We start from the raw sequence: 14,804 nt of genomic DNA, 5'->3' as shown, positions 1-14,804 counted from the left end.
GGACATGGGCTAAATCTTTTCTAGAAGTGGGGAGGGAAGTTTGAATTCGGGGCTGAAAACTGATTCTAGGAGACGAAGGAAGATTTTCTTTGAATCTGTGTAAAAGTTCCACAGAACTGCAGAATTTTAGAACCAAAAGGGAGTCTAATCCAAATATCTCTCCTCGCTGAAAGGATTTAATAATTACAAAATCACAGCTCGACAGTAATAGAAGCTGACCCCAGGTTTCCTGAATAGTAGGACTTGTTCCACACAACCAGTTGGGTGTTAAAGTGCTCACAGAATAATTTTAAGTGGAAAAAAGACCAGGATACAGAAAAAGTCAATGCATCATACTCTAAGAATAACTCGCAATTATACAGTCTGTGCCTAACACATGGTATTCCATCTAATCCCCACATTGTACACGAGATGGTTTATAGCCTCCTTTTACAGATAATAAAACTAATGATCGGCACAGCTGGGCAACTTATTCAAGGTCGTCAGCAAGAGGCAGAGCAGGGACTGAAGTGAGGTTTCTCAGACTCAAGTCTGTCTCTTAACCACGACTGCCTTTCCTGAGGAACACAAACTGAAAGGAAACACAGCAAAGGTTCACGGAGTGAGGGGAGTCACTTCTCAAACTGGGGATGCCTCACTGGCTTCACCTTTCCCGGGAAAGAACACCGAGATGTTGACAGAGTCCTCTCCGAAGGACTGAGATCCCTGAAGCTCGGGATGAGCAGTTCAAGGATGCTGCAGGCACTTTCAGAGTATTGCTAAAGCTTTCAAATCCCCTTTGATCCAGCACTCCCACACTTCTGGGAGTTTACCCTACAGATGTACACAGGCATGAGTGTAAAGCTGTATGTACAAGGTTATAAACACTGCCTTTTTGCAAAAGCCAAAGCCTGGAAACCATCCAAAACCCTATCAAAAGAAGACGAATAGCCTGTGGTCTATGCGTGCACTGAGATCCCAGGGAGCAGGGAGAGTGAGGAAGCCCCCTGGCTACTGATGTGGGCCTCTCTCCAAGATACACTGTTGAATGGAAAGAAGCCAAGTATAGAATATTGAGTGAAACTTGTCTTTGGGTTAAAAGGTGGGAAGTATGTGTATATATACATACATACATACATTATATATATATATTCATATATGAATATGAATAATATATAAAAATAATATATGCTTGCATTTTCATAAAGAAACTTTGGAAGGACACAGACAAAACCAACAAAATTGGTTACCAGTGGTGCTGAGGCAGGGTAGGAACAGGGTAGACGGGAGACAGGGGTAGGAATGGGACTTCTCATTGTGCATTCTCTTATATTTTTTGATATGATTATATCATATACTTTTAAAATTCAGATTAAAAAAGGAAAAGAGATGACTAAAAAATACATATTGGGCTTCCCTGGTGGGGCAGCGGTTGAGAGTCCGCCTGCCGATGGAGGGGACGCGGGTTCGTGCCCCGGTCCGGGAAGATCCCACATGCCGCGGAGCGGCTGGGCCCGTGAGCCATGGCCGCTGAGCCTGCGCGTCCGGCGCCTGTGCTCCGCAACGGGAGAGGCCACAACAGTGAGAGGCCCGTGTATCGTAAAACAAAAAAAAAACAAAAAAAAAACACACTACGGAGCATGTCTGGCTTACTGACTCCAGTATGTTTGTATGTGTGTGTGTGTGTGTGTGTGTGTGTGTATGTATGTGTGTATGTGTGTGTGTGTGTGTGTGTGTGTGTGTTTGTGCACATGCAGACCAGCACTCAGAGGGGAGAGAGGTGGAGGACTGGGACTCGAAGAAACAATGGAGTCCAGGAAAGCCTTGGCTGGACGTCATCTGGTCCTCCCCCCGCCTCTGTACAGCCCAGCTCAGAAAGCACTACTCTTTGGTGAGTGAGAGGTCAAGAGAGAACAAACCAGCGTGGACCAGGGGCACACAGAGCAGAGCAGGAGGACGGGAGCGAGGCTTACACTCCTGAATTCTGAGCTCCCAGCCCTGGGCCCCCTTCTCTCTCACAGGCCGGTTGGGAAGCTGCCCTGTCCCCCTTCTTCTGCTCTAAAGCCACCTCTAGGTCAGAATGCCCTGAATGAAACCAAGGAACCGAGGGATAGCCCTGAGCCTTTCACAGGGAGGTGAGGGTGAGAAGGGGGCAGGGGTCCTCAAAGACCTGCCGGTGTGTTCTGGAGATGAGCAGAGGGGGCTGGTGGGCAGTGGGTCAGGGCCAGCACCATGCACAGACGGACTGTCCCCAGTGGTCAGCACCCGGCCATACGGGCTGCCGAGTGCCGTGCACATCACACCCTGGCCCACAGTGCTCTCCATCTTGGGGTGGAGGGTGGTGGTGGGACACTCACATTTCCAGGACCATGACGATGTTGGCCTTCTCTTCGAAGGCGTCCACACACTGGACCAGCTTGGGGTGGTGGAGGCAGTTCATGATGCTGATCTCCTGCCGGATGTTCTCCTTCTCTTTTGCTGAATATGCCTTGAAGAATTTCCCTGCCCAGATTTTTCCAGTTTTCTTTTCTACAAGTCGAAACACCTGTCCAAATTTCCCACTGTGAATGAAAGGAGGAGAGAAAAAGCAATTTAGCCCAGCTTTCCACTGACCTGGGACTGGCAAGTGATGGACCGTGGGACCCATCTGGCCTCCCTCTTTTTCTAAATAAAGTTTTACTGGAAAACAGCCATGCCCATTTGTGCCCAGATTGTCTGTGGCTGCTTCTGGGTTTCAGTAGCAGAGCAGTCATTACAGCATAAGCCAAATGGCCCACAAACCCTAAATATCCATCATCTGGCCCTTTACAAAAAAAGTTTGCCAGTCCCTGCTCTAGGTCAGTGAAGCGCACTGCTGATGCTGACAAACCTACTCTCCATCACTTGTCGATGTCAGCCCGGGCCTGGCCCCCAACCCTGCCCTAACCCTGTCCAGTCTTGCTGTTCTTTTAGGACTGTCATCTCCTTGGGCTGAGGCCTCAATCTTGGCGACAGACTTCTTTCCCTTTCCCCTGCGAAAGGACCCGTGACGTCAGGTGGGGGAAGTCCTCCCCAGGTACCGAGAATTTCTGAGTGGCTGCCTTCCTTCCACGCCTTTCCAGTACCGGGGCCCTGGAGACAGCCTAGCAAGGCCCCTGCTTCCCACTGTAGGGATGGCAGTGGTGGCATTCCGCTGACACCACTCCCGCCCCGGAGCAGGGTCCTCGTTCTTCAGGACTGTGATGAGGTTGGTGTCACTCCTTTACTGGACAGAAACCCTCCGGAAATAAAGAGCTGAGCCCCATCCCTCTCTCTTCCACCTCCCCTCCTCCTCCAGGGATAGTCAGTGGGCGACAGGCAGCCCTGGGTGCCGCTGCTGGTGGGCACAGCCTGGCTGTGCGGAGGGCCCAGGGTTGTGGTCTGAGTCCACTGGTGTCTCCGCAGCCCAGGGCAGAGCCTGAGCAGAGACTGTGGCCTGAGTTCACAAAGCGAGGGGTGATGACAGGAGGTGCATGTCAAGGGGGCGCGTTCTCCTGAAGCACTAGAGCTAGAACTGCTGAACGGCGAGCGCGGATCAAAGGGAAGGGATCCTAAGGACAGGCCGGGCCAGACCCGCTGCCCTGGGTTATGTCCTATGTGAGGGGTGGACTGCAGAGGAGGACGGGCCTGCTCAAGCTTGCGGAGGGATCCCGGGGCACAGCAGCTCCTAAGAGAGCCCTGGCCGGGTGATGCTTTCACGGGTGCCAACAGGTCAAGCCCTCCCGGTTCTGCAGGAACCTCAGTCTGGGGAGTTGGCAGAACCCAGGGAAGGACAGGAAGAGGAAGCAGGGAACTTAACCTCGGGGCCTGCGCCACCCTCACCCTGGGCTCCGGAAGGGTGCTTCCCACTCCACTTACGATCCTAGTCTCTCTTCGATGTCGTAGAAGTCAGACACTTTCTGGTCAGTATTGACCACGACGGTCCGATAATCGACCTCGGGCTCCTTTTCATCTGCAGGGTGGGGGTCGGGGTGAGTGTGAGCCATCAGACCCCTCACCCACCCCCCTCCACCCCTCGAGTCTTCCCGAGGACGGAGGCCAGCACTCACCATCATCTGACACCTCCACTTCATCCTTCGGCTCTAGGGGGAGAGAGGGCGTGGGCGATTAGTAACGAAGGCCCACCGAGAGCAAAGCATGCCGGGGGCCCTGTCAGACTTCAGCCTTCCCAGGCACAAGACCACCAAGCCCAGAGCTCTGGGCACCACCACGGGGTCAGTGGGTCCATGCTGCAACAGGGCCACGTATACACCGGCAGGCGCTGGCCCCCACCCAGCCCCTCCTCTGCCAGCTCTCCCCTCCATCCACTCCCCACTAGCCTTGAGGTCCCCTAGACATGCCCTTCTTCATATCTTTTCTAGTCTCTCTGACTTTCAGAACCTACACACAACTACGACAGTCCCTTTCTGCTCTGGCTCAAAAGTCGGCAACTTATAATTGCTACTAGTGTCAAATCCATTTATCCATTTGCTGAGAACTTTTTCTGGAATTCCAGCTAGGTACCAGTTATTTTGCCAGTGATCATGGGTGTACAAAACAAAATACAGATGGCACGATCTCTCCTCCTTTCTTGGAGCTTATATATAATTTCGTTGGAGAGGCAAAAACACATATCCTTGAAATATCCATTACGAGTGTTATATAATCAAGCACGTGATATCGCAGTACAAACTGAGTAGACAATGGAGGAAGGTGACAAAAGTGGGGCAAGTATAAAGTCAGAGCAATTAGTCTAGGAAGAAGGAGCCCTTGAGTTGTGTCTTAACGGAAATGATGGAACACAGCGAGGAGGTGGGTGACGTCATGCAGGAAGCCAGCGGGTGTTTATGGGTATGGCAAGGAGGGACATGAGCACCCCACCCTGGCCGTTCACACAGATGTTTCAGTCATGGATGGGGGGTCGTGAGGGGACAGGCTGGTGGCCAGAGGAATACACCCACTTCCGAAGTCCAGGCTTTCCTTTGCTTTGGTATAATTAGTCCCTAAAGAGCCACTGTGGCCTCTTGACCTTAGCCAAGTGCCCTTCCCTTCCTGGACCTCAGTTTCCTCATCTGTAAAAGGAAAGCACCGTATTTCTCGGTGGTTTCTTGTGTCCTTGGCTAGCCCTGGATGCCATGCTTTGTGATGTGCTAGGTGCTGCCTAGCCATGATGTGGGCTGTGTCCCGTCTGACAGCGGGAACCAAGGGAGGCTTCCTGAAGAGGTAGAAAGACCTGAGGAAGCCAGAGAGGGAGGCCAAGGATTTCTAAAGTGTGTGTGGGGGAAAGGGTGTGATTTGCTGAAGCTCCCAGCAGAGCAAGGCTGAGGACAGGAAAGGGACGGCAGATGGAAGGAAGGCCAGAGCAGACGGGGCCGAGGGGTTGGTCGGACACTGCCCAGAAAGGAGGGCTTGTGTGGGAGCGGGCCCAGCTCTGTGTGCTTCGCAAGTGGCATGCTGGCAGTGAAGGTGTGGGTCGGGGACCAGGTTCAGCTTGAAGCTGTGGACAGTGAGCCTCTCTGTTAGGCTGAGGGCAGAACAAATTACTGAAACCTAAGCAGGCAACCTGAGAGAAGTCACACAGTTCCCATGCAAGATAAGTACCCCTTGCTGGAAAAGAGTTTTGACAGAGTTTATAAGCATGTGACCGGGAACAAGAGAGGCTATGATTTGTTTAGAGTCCTTAAAATGCTGTTGATGAAGTTTAATTTTAAAAAACCAACACAAGTGGGATTGGGAGGAATATTTGTCACAGAAAGGAAAATGCCATGGAAAAACAAAAAAAGGATAAGGTGGATGGGGACTCTCAGATTAGTGGTGGGGTTCACAGATACTGTCGGGATGTGAGTATAACTGATCAAGCCTTCTAAACCACAGATTTGAGAGTTGACAGTGACCCTGTCAAATTCACACATGACCAAAATGTACTTGAGAGCAACACACCTGGAAGGTAGTAATGGAGTCATGTGTTCAGGGAGAACTGAATCATTCAGACTTCCAGCATGACAAGCCCTAGGGTATCTAGTTAGAACCAAAAGTGGGAGCCCCATTCCTCAACCAACTGCTGTGGCCAACAGAATGCTGTCATTGGGGACGTGTGCACCGGCTGCAAACAGGTATTATTACTCTGCCCTTGGTAGAGCCTGGGGTCATGTGATCCTAGAACCCTGGCTGTTGGCACTGAGAAAGTCTCAGTGGAGCTGGAGGAGGCGTGGGCCATTGAAAGGAAGAGCTGCCATGTGAAGACGATCAGAAAAGGTTAGGCCTCTCCGGCTGGGAAAGAAGCCTAAAGCAGACATGATAAAAAACAAAAAAATCACAATAGCCAAGGGTGAGATTAGGGTTACGAACTTTCACCAACTAATGAACACTATAACGTGGGAGAACAATTTAGCGTTATACCTCACATAGGAGGGAGGCTGCAGGCATCTGGAAGTCACATCTCAAGAGCCACCATAAGAACGATGAATAGGTTCAAGAGATGTTTAGGTTAGTTCAACAATGGTATTTCAGACGGGGATTTAAGGAAAGCAAGAGATTCAAGTCAATTCAACAATCACTAACTGAGCACTTGTGGATGCCAGTGACTGGATGGGGCCTTAGAGACAAAACATTAATGATAATACCCACATTTAGTGGCAGGGAGGCCCCATCGTCCTGATCCGTGGTGCCCTAGCTGAGACAGCGGTTTGACCTCTCCTGACCTTTTTGTCCCCATGCCACATATCCTGGTGTAGAATGAGCAACAGGATGAGAGAGTACAGAGAGACAGGCTCTCCTGGCCCGGAATCTCTAGGAGGAACCGTCTGTCCTCTCCTCGTGAAGGAACAGAAGCAGCGCTGTGAGCCCATGAGGGGCTTTCCAATGACCTGTTTCCCGGAGGCATCTTCTAGGTGGCCCTGAAAGGGCATGCAGTTCTAGAACTGGCCTCTCCCCATCTCTCTGACACCAGTTAGAGATGGAGCTAGGCTTCTTGCCCTCCTCTCAAATACCACACCTACCCTCAACTCCTGCCTCTCTCCTTAGCAGTCAAGATGCAGCGTGCTTTCCCGGTACCAAGGCTGTGGGGTCCAGCTCAATCTCAGGGAACCCAGGCCCCGGCCTCTGGCTCACTGTTACACAGCAACCCTTCCTCTGTGTGGAACTCGGACCAAGGCTCCAGGCTGAGACATTTCCCTTCCTCCTTTTCCTTCTCATCCTGTCTCCACTCTATTTGGAAGGGAAATGGCCATGAGAGGAGGAACCCCAGAGGCGTGGGGGAAAGACCACAATTCAATTAGCCAAGCTCTCTGAGCATAAAGGGGTAGTAATGAGAGAGGTGGCCACGTGATGTCCATCTTTCCGTTCAGGAAGGAGCTAAACTGCAGTAGAAGGGACTTCAACGAGATACTTTTTTAAAAATCCACTCAGAAAGAGCTGTGAGATCCAAGAGCTAAGTGGAAGAACTATTTGGAAGATGGCTCCAAGATATTTCTGCAGGCAGATGACACCATCCCCCTGGAGTGGTGTTTCGGGGAGGGCCGGCTGAGCGCTCTGGCCCTCACGTGGCACGTGTCTAGCCGGCTCCCTGGACAGAGCGGTCCCTTTGCACGGCGGAGGGCTGCTGGGCGCCCAGCGGGCACTAGAGGGCGCCCGCGCCCCAGGGAGGGCAGCCGCGGCTGCTCAGGGTGAGCGGTTGATTTCCGCTGCTTCTCTGGGGGCTCTGCATCTCTACCCTACTCTGCAAGCAGCCTCTATCACAGCTGTTTGCTAACAACTATACAGACTAGAACAAATTAGGATTAGGAGCAAGGACGGAGCGGATTTCAGATTTAGAGTTGAGTATGGTGGGAGTGGAGATCCAGACCTGGTTGGGATGGGAGAGAGCTGCTGCGTTGGGTGGGAGGGGGAAGGAGAGGTGCTCGTTTACTCAGGTTTGGGAAGACGAGGAGGGGAGCTGTCAGGTTACGGGTCCTAGTCTGAGGCGGGTGGGGGGCTCTGGCATAGGAGGCCACAGAGCTGGGTGGAGACCTACATGCTATGCTGTGTCTTCCACCGTATCCCTAGCGTCCCTGCAGCACCTGGAACACAGGAGGGGCACCGGACCCACTGAGTGAATGCAGAGTGAGGGCGGGGATGGAACTGAGAGGTCCGGATGAAGCCCAAAACTGAAGTCGCTGAGGCAGAGGCTGGAGGGGCCGTGGTAGCAGTGGGAAGGTGAGAGCCAACATTAGCTGTGCTTAGAGGGGGGAGGGTTAATTGGCACTGCCTTTTTATGACCACCAGACCCCACGGGCTCACAGAAATGATCTACTATAATCACATCCCTCTTCCACACATGTGCACACACACACACACCCTCCACTTCTCTGAGAGCCATTGCACTTTTAAAGAGGAGAGAGATGATCAACCCAGGCTATAACTGACAGGCTTCTGAGCCGTCCACAGAGAGCTTCACTTGGAAGCCACACCTGCTTACCCTCACCCTCCCATCCCCCCCTTCATCCTCTGCCCCTCAGAGCATGTTCTGTGCTGTTCTGCCCCTTCCCCCTCCCATCAGGGACAAGCCAGCTGGACCTGGGGGTGGGAGCATCTTCCAGCCTGGAAGCCCTGGGTGGCCTGGACCCCTCCTCTGGATTACAGGCAATTTCAACATTTCCCTTTGTCTGCTCCCAGTCAGGATGGGCCCCAGGAAGAGAATCTGAGGACCACAGAAGGGGGTTCAGCTGGCCTCAGGCAAGAAGGGAGAGGCCACCTGCCTGGACCCAAGTGGTCCCAGCCCCTCCTCCCCACAGACCGTCCTCACAGCCCTGGAAGCTGCTGTCCTGGCCTCCTAAGAGCCACACGCGCAGCTCCTGTGGCCTCTGGTCCTCTGTGTGGGGCTCAACAGGTATTCTACAGTCTCTCCTGGTACATGCCCTGAAAGACCTGCAAGTTTTCCCCTCCAGCTAATGCACATCTCACTGCCACGTTACCCCTTTTCTATCACTTTTCTAAGGAGCTGGGAGTCATCTTCCTGGACAAAGTAATATGCTAAAAACGTGCAGACTGGAACCTGGCTGCCTCTCCTGGCACGCCCACTCTAACCAGTCTGCTTCCCGTTCTGCTCATGTCAAAGGGGGATGTCAAAGGGCGGCCGATGGCAGTTTTGTTACTGTTTCTCCCAGAAGACATCTGTGAGCGGCTAGTGAGCAGGAGCCCCATGACACTGCAAAGAGGTCTGGCAGGGCTCTCTCGGGCCGGGCTCCACGATCCACGCCGCCACAGCACACTGTGGCTGTCAGAGCGACCTGCTCTCTGGGGATCTCTAGGGCTCACTGCGCAAAGGCCCCCAAGACAGGGCTGCACAGGCAAAATTAGAAATTTGGTGTGTTTTCCACTGGCAACCTCCAAACTTTCTTTCTGGAGCCCTCATTTAATTTGAAAGTAAAGTTTAATATCTGTTTTATGCCTAAATTTTGAAACTAAAGAGGGGTATCAAACTGTAATGACAGTTTCCATACGTATGATGCCTCTGGCTATATGGTAATTTCAAGACCTGTGCCCTGTCCAGCTCCTGGTCCTTTAGTCTTCTCTTTACCTCACATCTTACAGCTCTCTCTTCTCCTAGAAGTCTTTCACTTGTTTTCCCTCCACCTTCCTTCCTGCCCCCAACTTTGCCTCCATCTTAAATTCACAGCACTCGTTTTCTTCTCTTCACATGAAACTTCTTGAAGTAACATTCTATACTCCTGGCCTCTCCTTCTTCCATTTATTCCTTAGCCCCAGGCCAACCATTTTCCACCCTGTGGAAACACTATGGACTTTGCTCTCAAAGATCACGGCTTATCAAAGGGCTGAATCCAAAGATCTTGCATCCTCATCTCTTTCCTCTTTGCCACTCGCTGCTTCCATGTTTCTGCAACACAGCTCCAGCCTCCCCTTGGTTCTCTCCCCTCTCAGTCCTTTCTCCCGGTCGTGCAGGCTCCTTCATTTCTGTATCAGTGTAGACTTTCTTTACCCCCCTCTCCGTGAACTTACTGATGCCCATGGCTTCAATTATCAATTAAATAGTGAAGACCCCACCCGCCCCAAACCTGTAGCTCGAGCTTAAACCTTTCTCCTGAGCTCTGGATTCAACCATCCAGCAGTCTGAAGACACCTCCCCATGGATATCCCTCAGACACCTCAACTCAACAGGACTGAAACCAGAACTTCCACCTTCTCTCAGAGCCTCAACCGGTATTTCACTGACTCAATCTCAACCCCCTAGTCCACTTCATTGCTTCTCGAACTTTCAAGTGTATATGAATCCATGGGGGGTGAGGGTGGATAATGTTAAAATGAAGGTTCAGAAGGGACTAGGGAAGTGGGGGCCAGACAGTCTGCATTTCTAACAGGCTCCCAGGATCCCAAGACTAGTGGTCCAGACCACCCCTTGAGTTCCAAAGGTCTATTCTTCCTCTAACTCTCTTTCTAAAAAAACAGATCTAATTGCGTCAAGCCCCTGCCTGAAAACCTTTGATGAACTCACAATTTTACCCACACTGTCCTTTTTGTGTTGCTTCCTCCTGTTCTATCTCACACAGCATATGCCCTGGCCACACACAAGAGTCTCAAAATGCCATGCATTTCTACCACTTTGTTGTACCTTTGCTCTCGCTGTTTCCTCTGCGAGGAATGCCTCTCCCAATCTGCCCTACCTCTTGGAATCCTATTCCTTTTCCCAAGACTCAGCATAAGTATTACGTCTAGGAAGTCTTTCCCAACCTTCATGGCAAAATTATTCATGCTTTCTGCTATGTCTCCGCAATTTGTTTATACTGGTCTAATAGGATGCAGCCCATCTCATTATAGTTAGCTGTCCTCCTTGTCAGATTTTATGCTCCCAATCTTATCGGTCTTCCCTGACACTGAGTTCACCCTCAAATATGAGTGCAAGAGAGGAGGGAGCTGGATGAGTGGGTAGGGCAAGACGTTGAAACTGTAGGTCTACCTGAGCTCCCGCTTCCCAGGACTGTACTTCTGATTAACACACCGTCACCCCTGCTGGGAATGTACCAAAACCGGTGGTTCAATATTTTTTGAAGGATCATAGGTACCTCTTTTAGAGTATGGAACAGCATCACAACATTGGAAATCAAGATCCCAAAAGACTCTGCCAGCCATCAGTGATGTCTTGTCAGTTCCCTTGTACCCATCTCAGTTCAGCCTTCTATGCACACAAGGTAAGTCATGCACATTTATCGCAAGCCCGTGATGAAAGGAAGGCAGCCTACCCTCAGGTTTCTCTCCCACCACTGTGAGCTCAGACTCCTGGCTCGGCTCGCTGGTTCCGTAGACGTTGATTGCGCGCACACGGAATTTATACTCTCGGTCAGGCAGTAAGTCGTGGATGTTAAAAGAGGTGCTGCGGCATGTGGCTAGTTCCTTCCACTTCTTGTCCGCCGAGTCCCAGATCTCGACGCTGTAGGACTGTACGGCACTGCCCCCATCGTACGAGGAGCCGTACCAGGACAGGGTCAGCGAGGAGCTGCGAATGTCAGAGGCACAAGGCGTGCCGGCCGGGGGGTCCGGCTTGTCTGGGGAGAGAGAAGCACACATCACCCAACTCTGCAGGACTGCAGGGAGAGAAGTTCTTTAATTGGCTCTGTCATGAGGGAGAAGCCTGGAGAACAGGAGCTGCGATCCCTGGTCCTGGCTCTCCTTCCCTCATCCATACGGCCACACCTAGGTACACACCTGCCTATATGGAAAACCCTACAAATACCGATTTGCTCAGAAAAAACCTCTTTTTTGGCTAGTTTCCAGTCTACACGTCATGGTTTCCTGTGCTTTGCCCAAGTCAAAAACATATTACTCAGTGTAAACAGACCTAGGAAGCTGCCCAGGAGGCATGGACTGCTTCCCATCAAAAATATGCTTTGAGAGAGAGTTCAGTGTGTGTGTGTGTGTGTGTGTGTGTGTGTGTGTGTGTGTCTCCTTCAGGCCTGAGGTCAGTGACCTGTGACATAACCAGGGGTCAGTCTCCACTTTCTCTGGGACCTGGGAAACACCTGCCCCGCTGAGAGTCAGTACAGCACAGTGAGCTCTGAAGTCACACACTGGGTTTGAATACAGCTCTGTTTTCATTCATTACTTGTTAACCCCTCTGTGCCACAGTCTCCCCGTCTGTAAAATGTGCATGATAATAGCACTGCATCACAAGGTTGTTGTGAGATGTTCTTAGAAAGCGTCTTGTTTGAGTAGCCTTTGCTGTCATCATTATTGCAGGAGTTTATTTCTAACTTTATAATATATAAAAAATTACTCCTACTCGCTCTCTGTCATCCTCCTAGGACTGGTATAAAATGAGATAGAAAATTTCAAAGCGAACCACAGTAGCAAATCACAATCATCCCTGACTGAGGGCCAGAAAATGAGCTGAGGACACAAACTAGGAGCGGCCCTTTGTCTGGCCGCCTTCCCATTCAGACCAGTAATGCTAAGAACCAGTAACACTGCCAACTTCAAGGCAAATCACGGTAGTCAGTGTGTTCATTAATGAGGTTCTTTAGTTTTGCTGATTTTTGGCAGGTGTTCATCTGAACAGAATTCTATTCTTCAGATTTAGTCTCTGCAGGTGGTTGGTTTAGTTACAGATACCAGTGTTCACTAAGCCTTCATCTCCTCCAAGACAATCTGAGTCCTAGAGCTCCCCAAACTAGCAATTAAAAGCCATGTTTTATACGCTGTGAATTTATAAGCTATGTGAATTCCAGCTAATTCCTTAACTTCTGGGACAAGTTTGTCTTTTTCATTTGGAAAATGGGGTTAATATATATCTACCTCTTAGGGGTTTTGCAAGCATCAAATAAGCAAACCCAGGTAAAAGTACTTGATTTCTACTCTCCTCCCCCTCAGCAAGGTAGGAAGGCCAAAGAAAATCCCTGCAAATGACTTAAGCATATTGAAAAGAAAAAGAACATTCTGCCTGTGTATGTGTCTATGTATACATATACATAAACACATACACATGCATACACATACACCTATACATACATACACATACACACACACATACATATATACCTATACACACATCCACATCCACATATACATATACACATACATATTCATTTTCCCCTCTCCCCCAGCCCTGCTGCTTCTACATCCAGCCAAGAACGCACTGCCCGGAAGCCATCCATACCCAGCAACCCCAGCCTGGGTTGACTCGCCCTGGAATGACTCTGGGACTGTGACAGCCACTCCCCACTGGTGGCAGTCACTCTGGAGGCCTCCTATGATGGAACCACTTTCACTGGTTGTTCAATATGTTCTCTTAGAAAAACTGTTTGTTCTGAAAGATATATTGGTCTTTTTAGAAATACCTCTGGTGTTGGCTAAGATGTTTATTACTCTAAACTCTCTTACAGGCAAGTGGTTCAAGTCCTCTCAAGACCCAGCTAAGGAAGTAAAAAGGCCTAAATAAAGAAAGATGAACGACAGACTCCCTGCCTCCCTCCCTCAAAGGAAATGCCTGGAAAACTTCTGACTGGACACGTTTAATGTCCTGTAGTTTGAGATGACGAATACAGATACACTGCACTGACTGATATTCTCCCCTCCTGCTTTGGTCAAGAAAAGGAAACTTGGAGAAATGGGTATTTTGGAAAAGGTACTATTAATCCCCTACCCTGTTCCGAATTTAGTCTCTTGGCTAAAAGAGAGAGAACTGACACAGGACATATGTCACTGCCTGCAGCATGAGAGAAGATGCAAAGTTTGGGGAGGGTGGCTTTAATTCAAAGTGAAACCTCAATGCTTTCAAGGAATTTGATGGCATATTAAGGAGTTCAGAACAGACGCAAGTCTGAAGTCAGAGGAGATTAGGAGGCCCCACCCGCATGCCTGCCCCGGGAGCCACGGGCTGAGCCCAATGCTTTCTGTTCTTTCCAACCTACAGAGCTCCACATGGAGGCCGGATGAGCTGGGGACGAAAACCCTCAGGACGGAATAGACGTCCTCAGAACAGCCTGCTCTCAGGGCCAAAGAAACAGACGCACTCAGTCTGGGAGGGAGGCCTGGGCATGGCCTGGCAAAGGCCAGGCGGGCTCAGTGTCCAGGGCCCCGAGCTCCATGCTTCTTTGGAATTCTTTCATGGCTCCCTGGAGACTTGACTAGCAGAATGGGAAATGCTGAGTCTAAAGGAAGGGGCTCCGATGGCACCAGTTCCAGGATTTTCTCTTCAGCAAATGTTCTCACTCCTGGGAAAACGGAGGATCTCATCCCTGCTGCTTCTCTGGAGTAACTGCGCTGGCAGTCCCTGCGTGCCCGTGTGTTTGAAGATGGTCTGTGACTGGGCCCAACCCCACCTGGGCCTCCCTCCACTGGCACCTCAGCAACCACCTGCAGCTTTTAGAGAATGGCAGGGCTGCAAGGGCCCCCAGGTTATCTATCTGGGTAATCCTGGCCCTTCGGGATTAGGCAAGGCACTTTGCTTACCGAGAATACCCAGCTGGCCAGTGACGGAGCCAAATGGAGATTCTAAAAGGTCTCTGAACCCTCACTCCAGGGGCCTGTTACTTTCCCAGCTATCAGGATGAATAAGATGAAGAATGCATCTTGCTTAAGCCCAAGCCAAGCATTATGCTGAGAAATCTCCTGCCCTTAAAAATCATGCAAGTTCCAAGCTCAGAGAGTACTGGGGGATTACTGGGTATCTGGGATCCTCTCTGCTTTGTTTTTCTCCTTTAAAGATACGCAGAGTGGCCTGTTTTCTTGTGTTGGACAAGTCGCATGAAGGGCTTCATCTGGGTCCAGCTGTTCTCTCCTGCCTGAGAGGCCCCTCCCTCACCCTTCCGAGGCTGAGGCTGGAGGCCCACTCGTGGGCA

The 14,804-nt window shown here is 50.7% G+C and overlaps 1 protein-coding gene across 8 annotated transcripts in view; it reads right to left on the bottom strand.

Annotated features, from left to right (window-relative positions):
- The window catches only part of MYLK (myosin light chain kinase), a 178,841-nt gene that overhangs the window by 27,610 nt on the left and 136,427 nt on the right, over positions 1-14,804 (bottom strand). For 5 of the 8 annotated variants that reach the window (XM_065876030.1, XM_065876031.1, XM_065876035.1 and 2 more), the window contains 4 exons: positions 11,211-11,513; positions 4,047-4,079; positions 3,856-3,949; positions 2,337-2,540 (listed from right to left, as the gene is read on the bottom strand). In XM_065876030.1, coding sequence (XP_065732102.1) covers positions 2,337-2,540; positions 3,856-3,949; positions 4,047-4,079; positions 11,211-11,513 — 634 coding nt within the window. Of the gene's footprint in view, positions 1-2,336; positions 2,541-3,855; positions 3,950-4,046; positions 4,080-6,776; positions 6,787-9,857; positions 9,881-10,152; positions 10,156-11,210; positions 11,514-14,804 lie in introns of all 8 variants that reach the window. The other 3 variants (XM_065876033.1, XM_065876036.1, XM_065876032.1) reach the window with 2 other exon arrangements.

Source organism: Phocoena phocoena, chromosome 4 (assembly GCF_963924675.1).
Source record: "Phocoena phocoena chromosome 4, mPhoPho1.1, whole genome shotgun sequence".
In the NCBI taxonomy this organism is placed as follows: domain Eukaryota; kingdom Metazoa; phylum Chordata; class Mammalia; order Artiodactyla; family Phocoenidae; genus Phocoena; species Phocoena phocoena.
The sequence above is the reverse complement of the archived record's forward strand: the minus strand, read 5'-3'. Positions and strand labels throughout refer to the sequence as shown.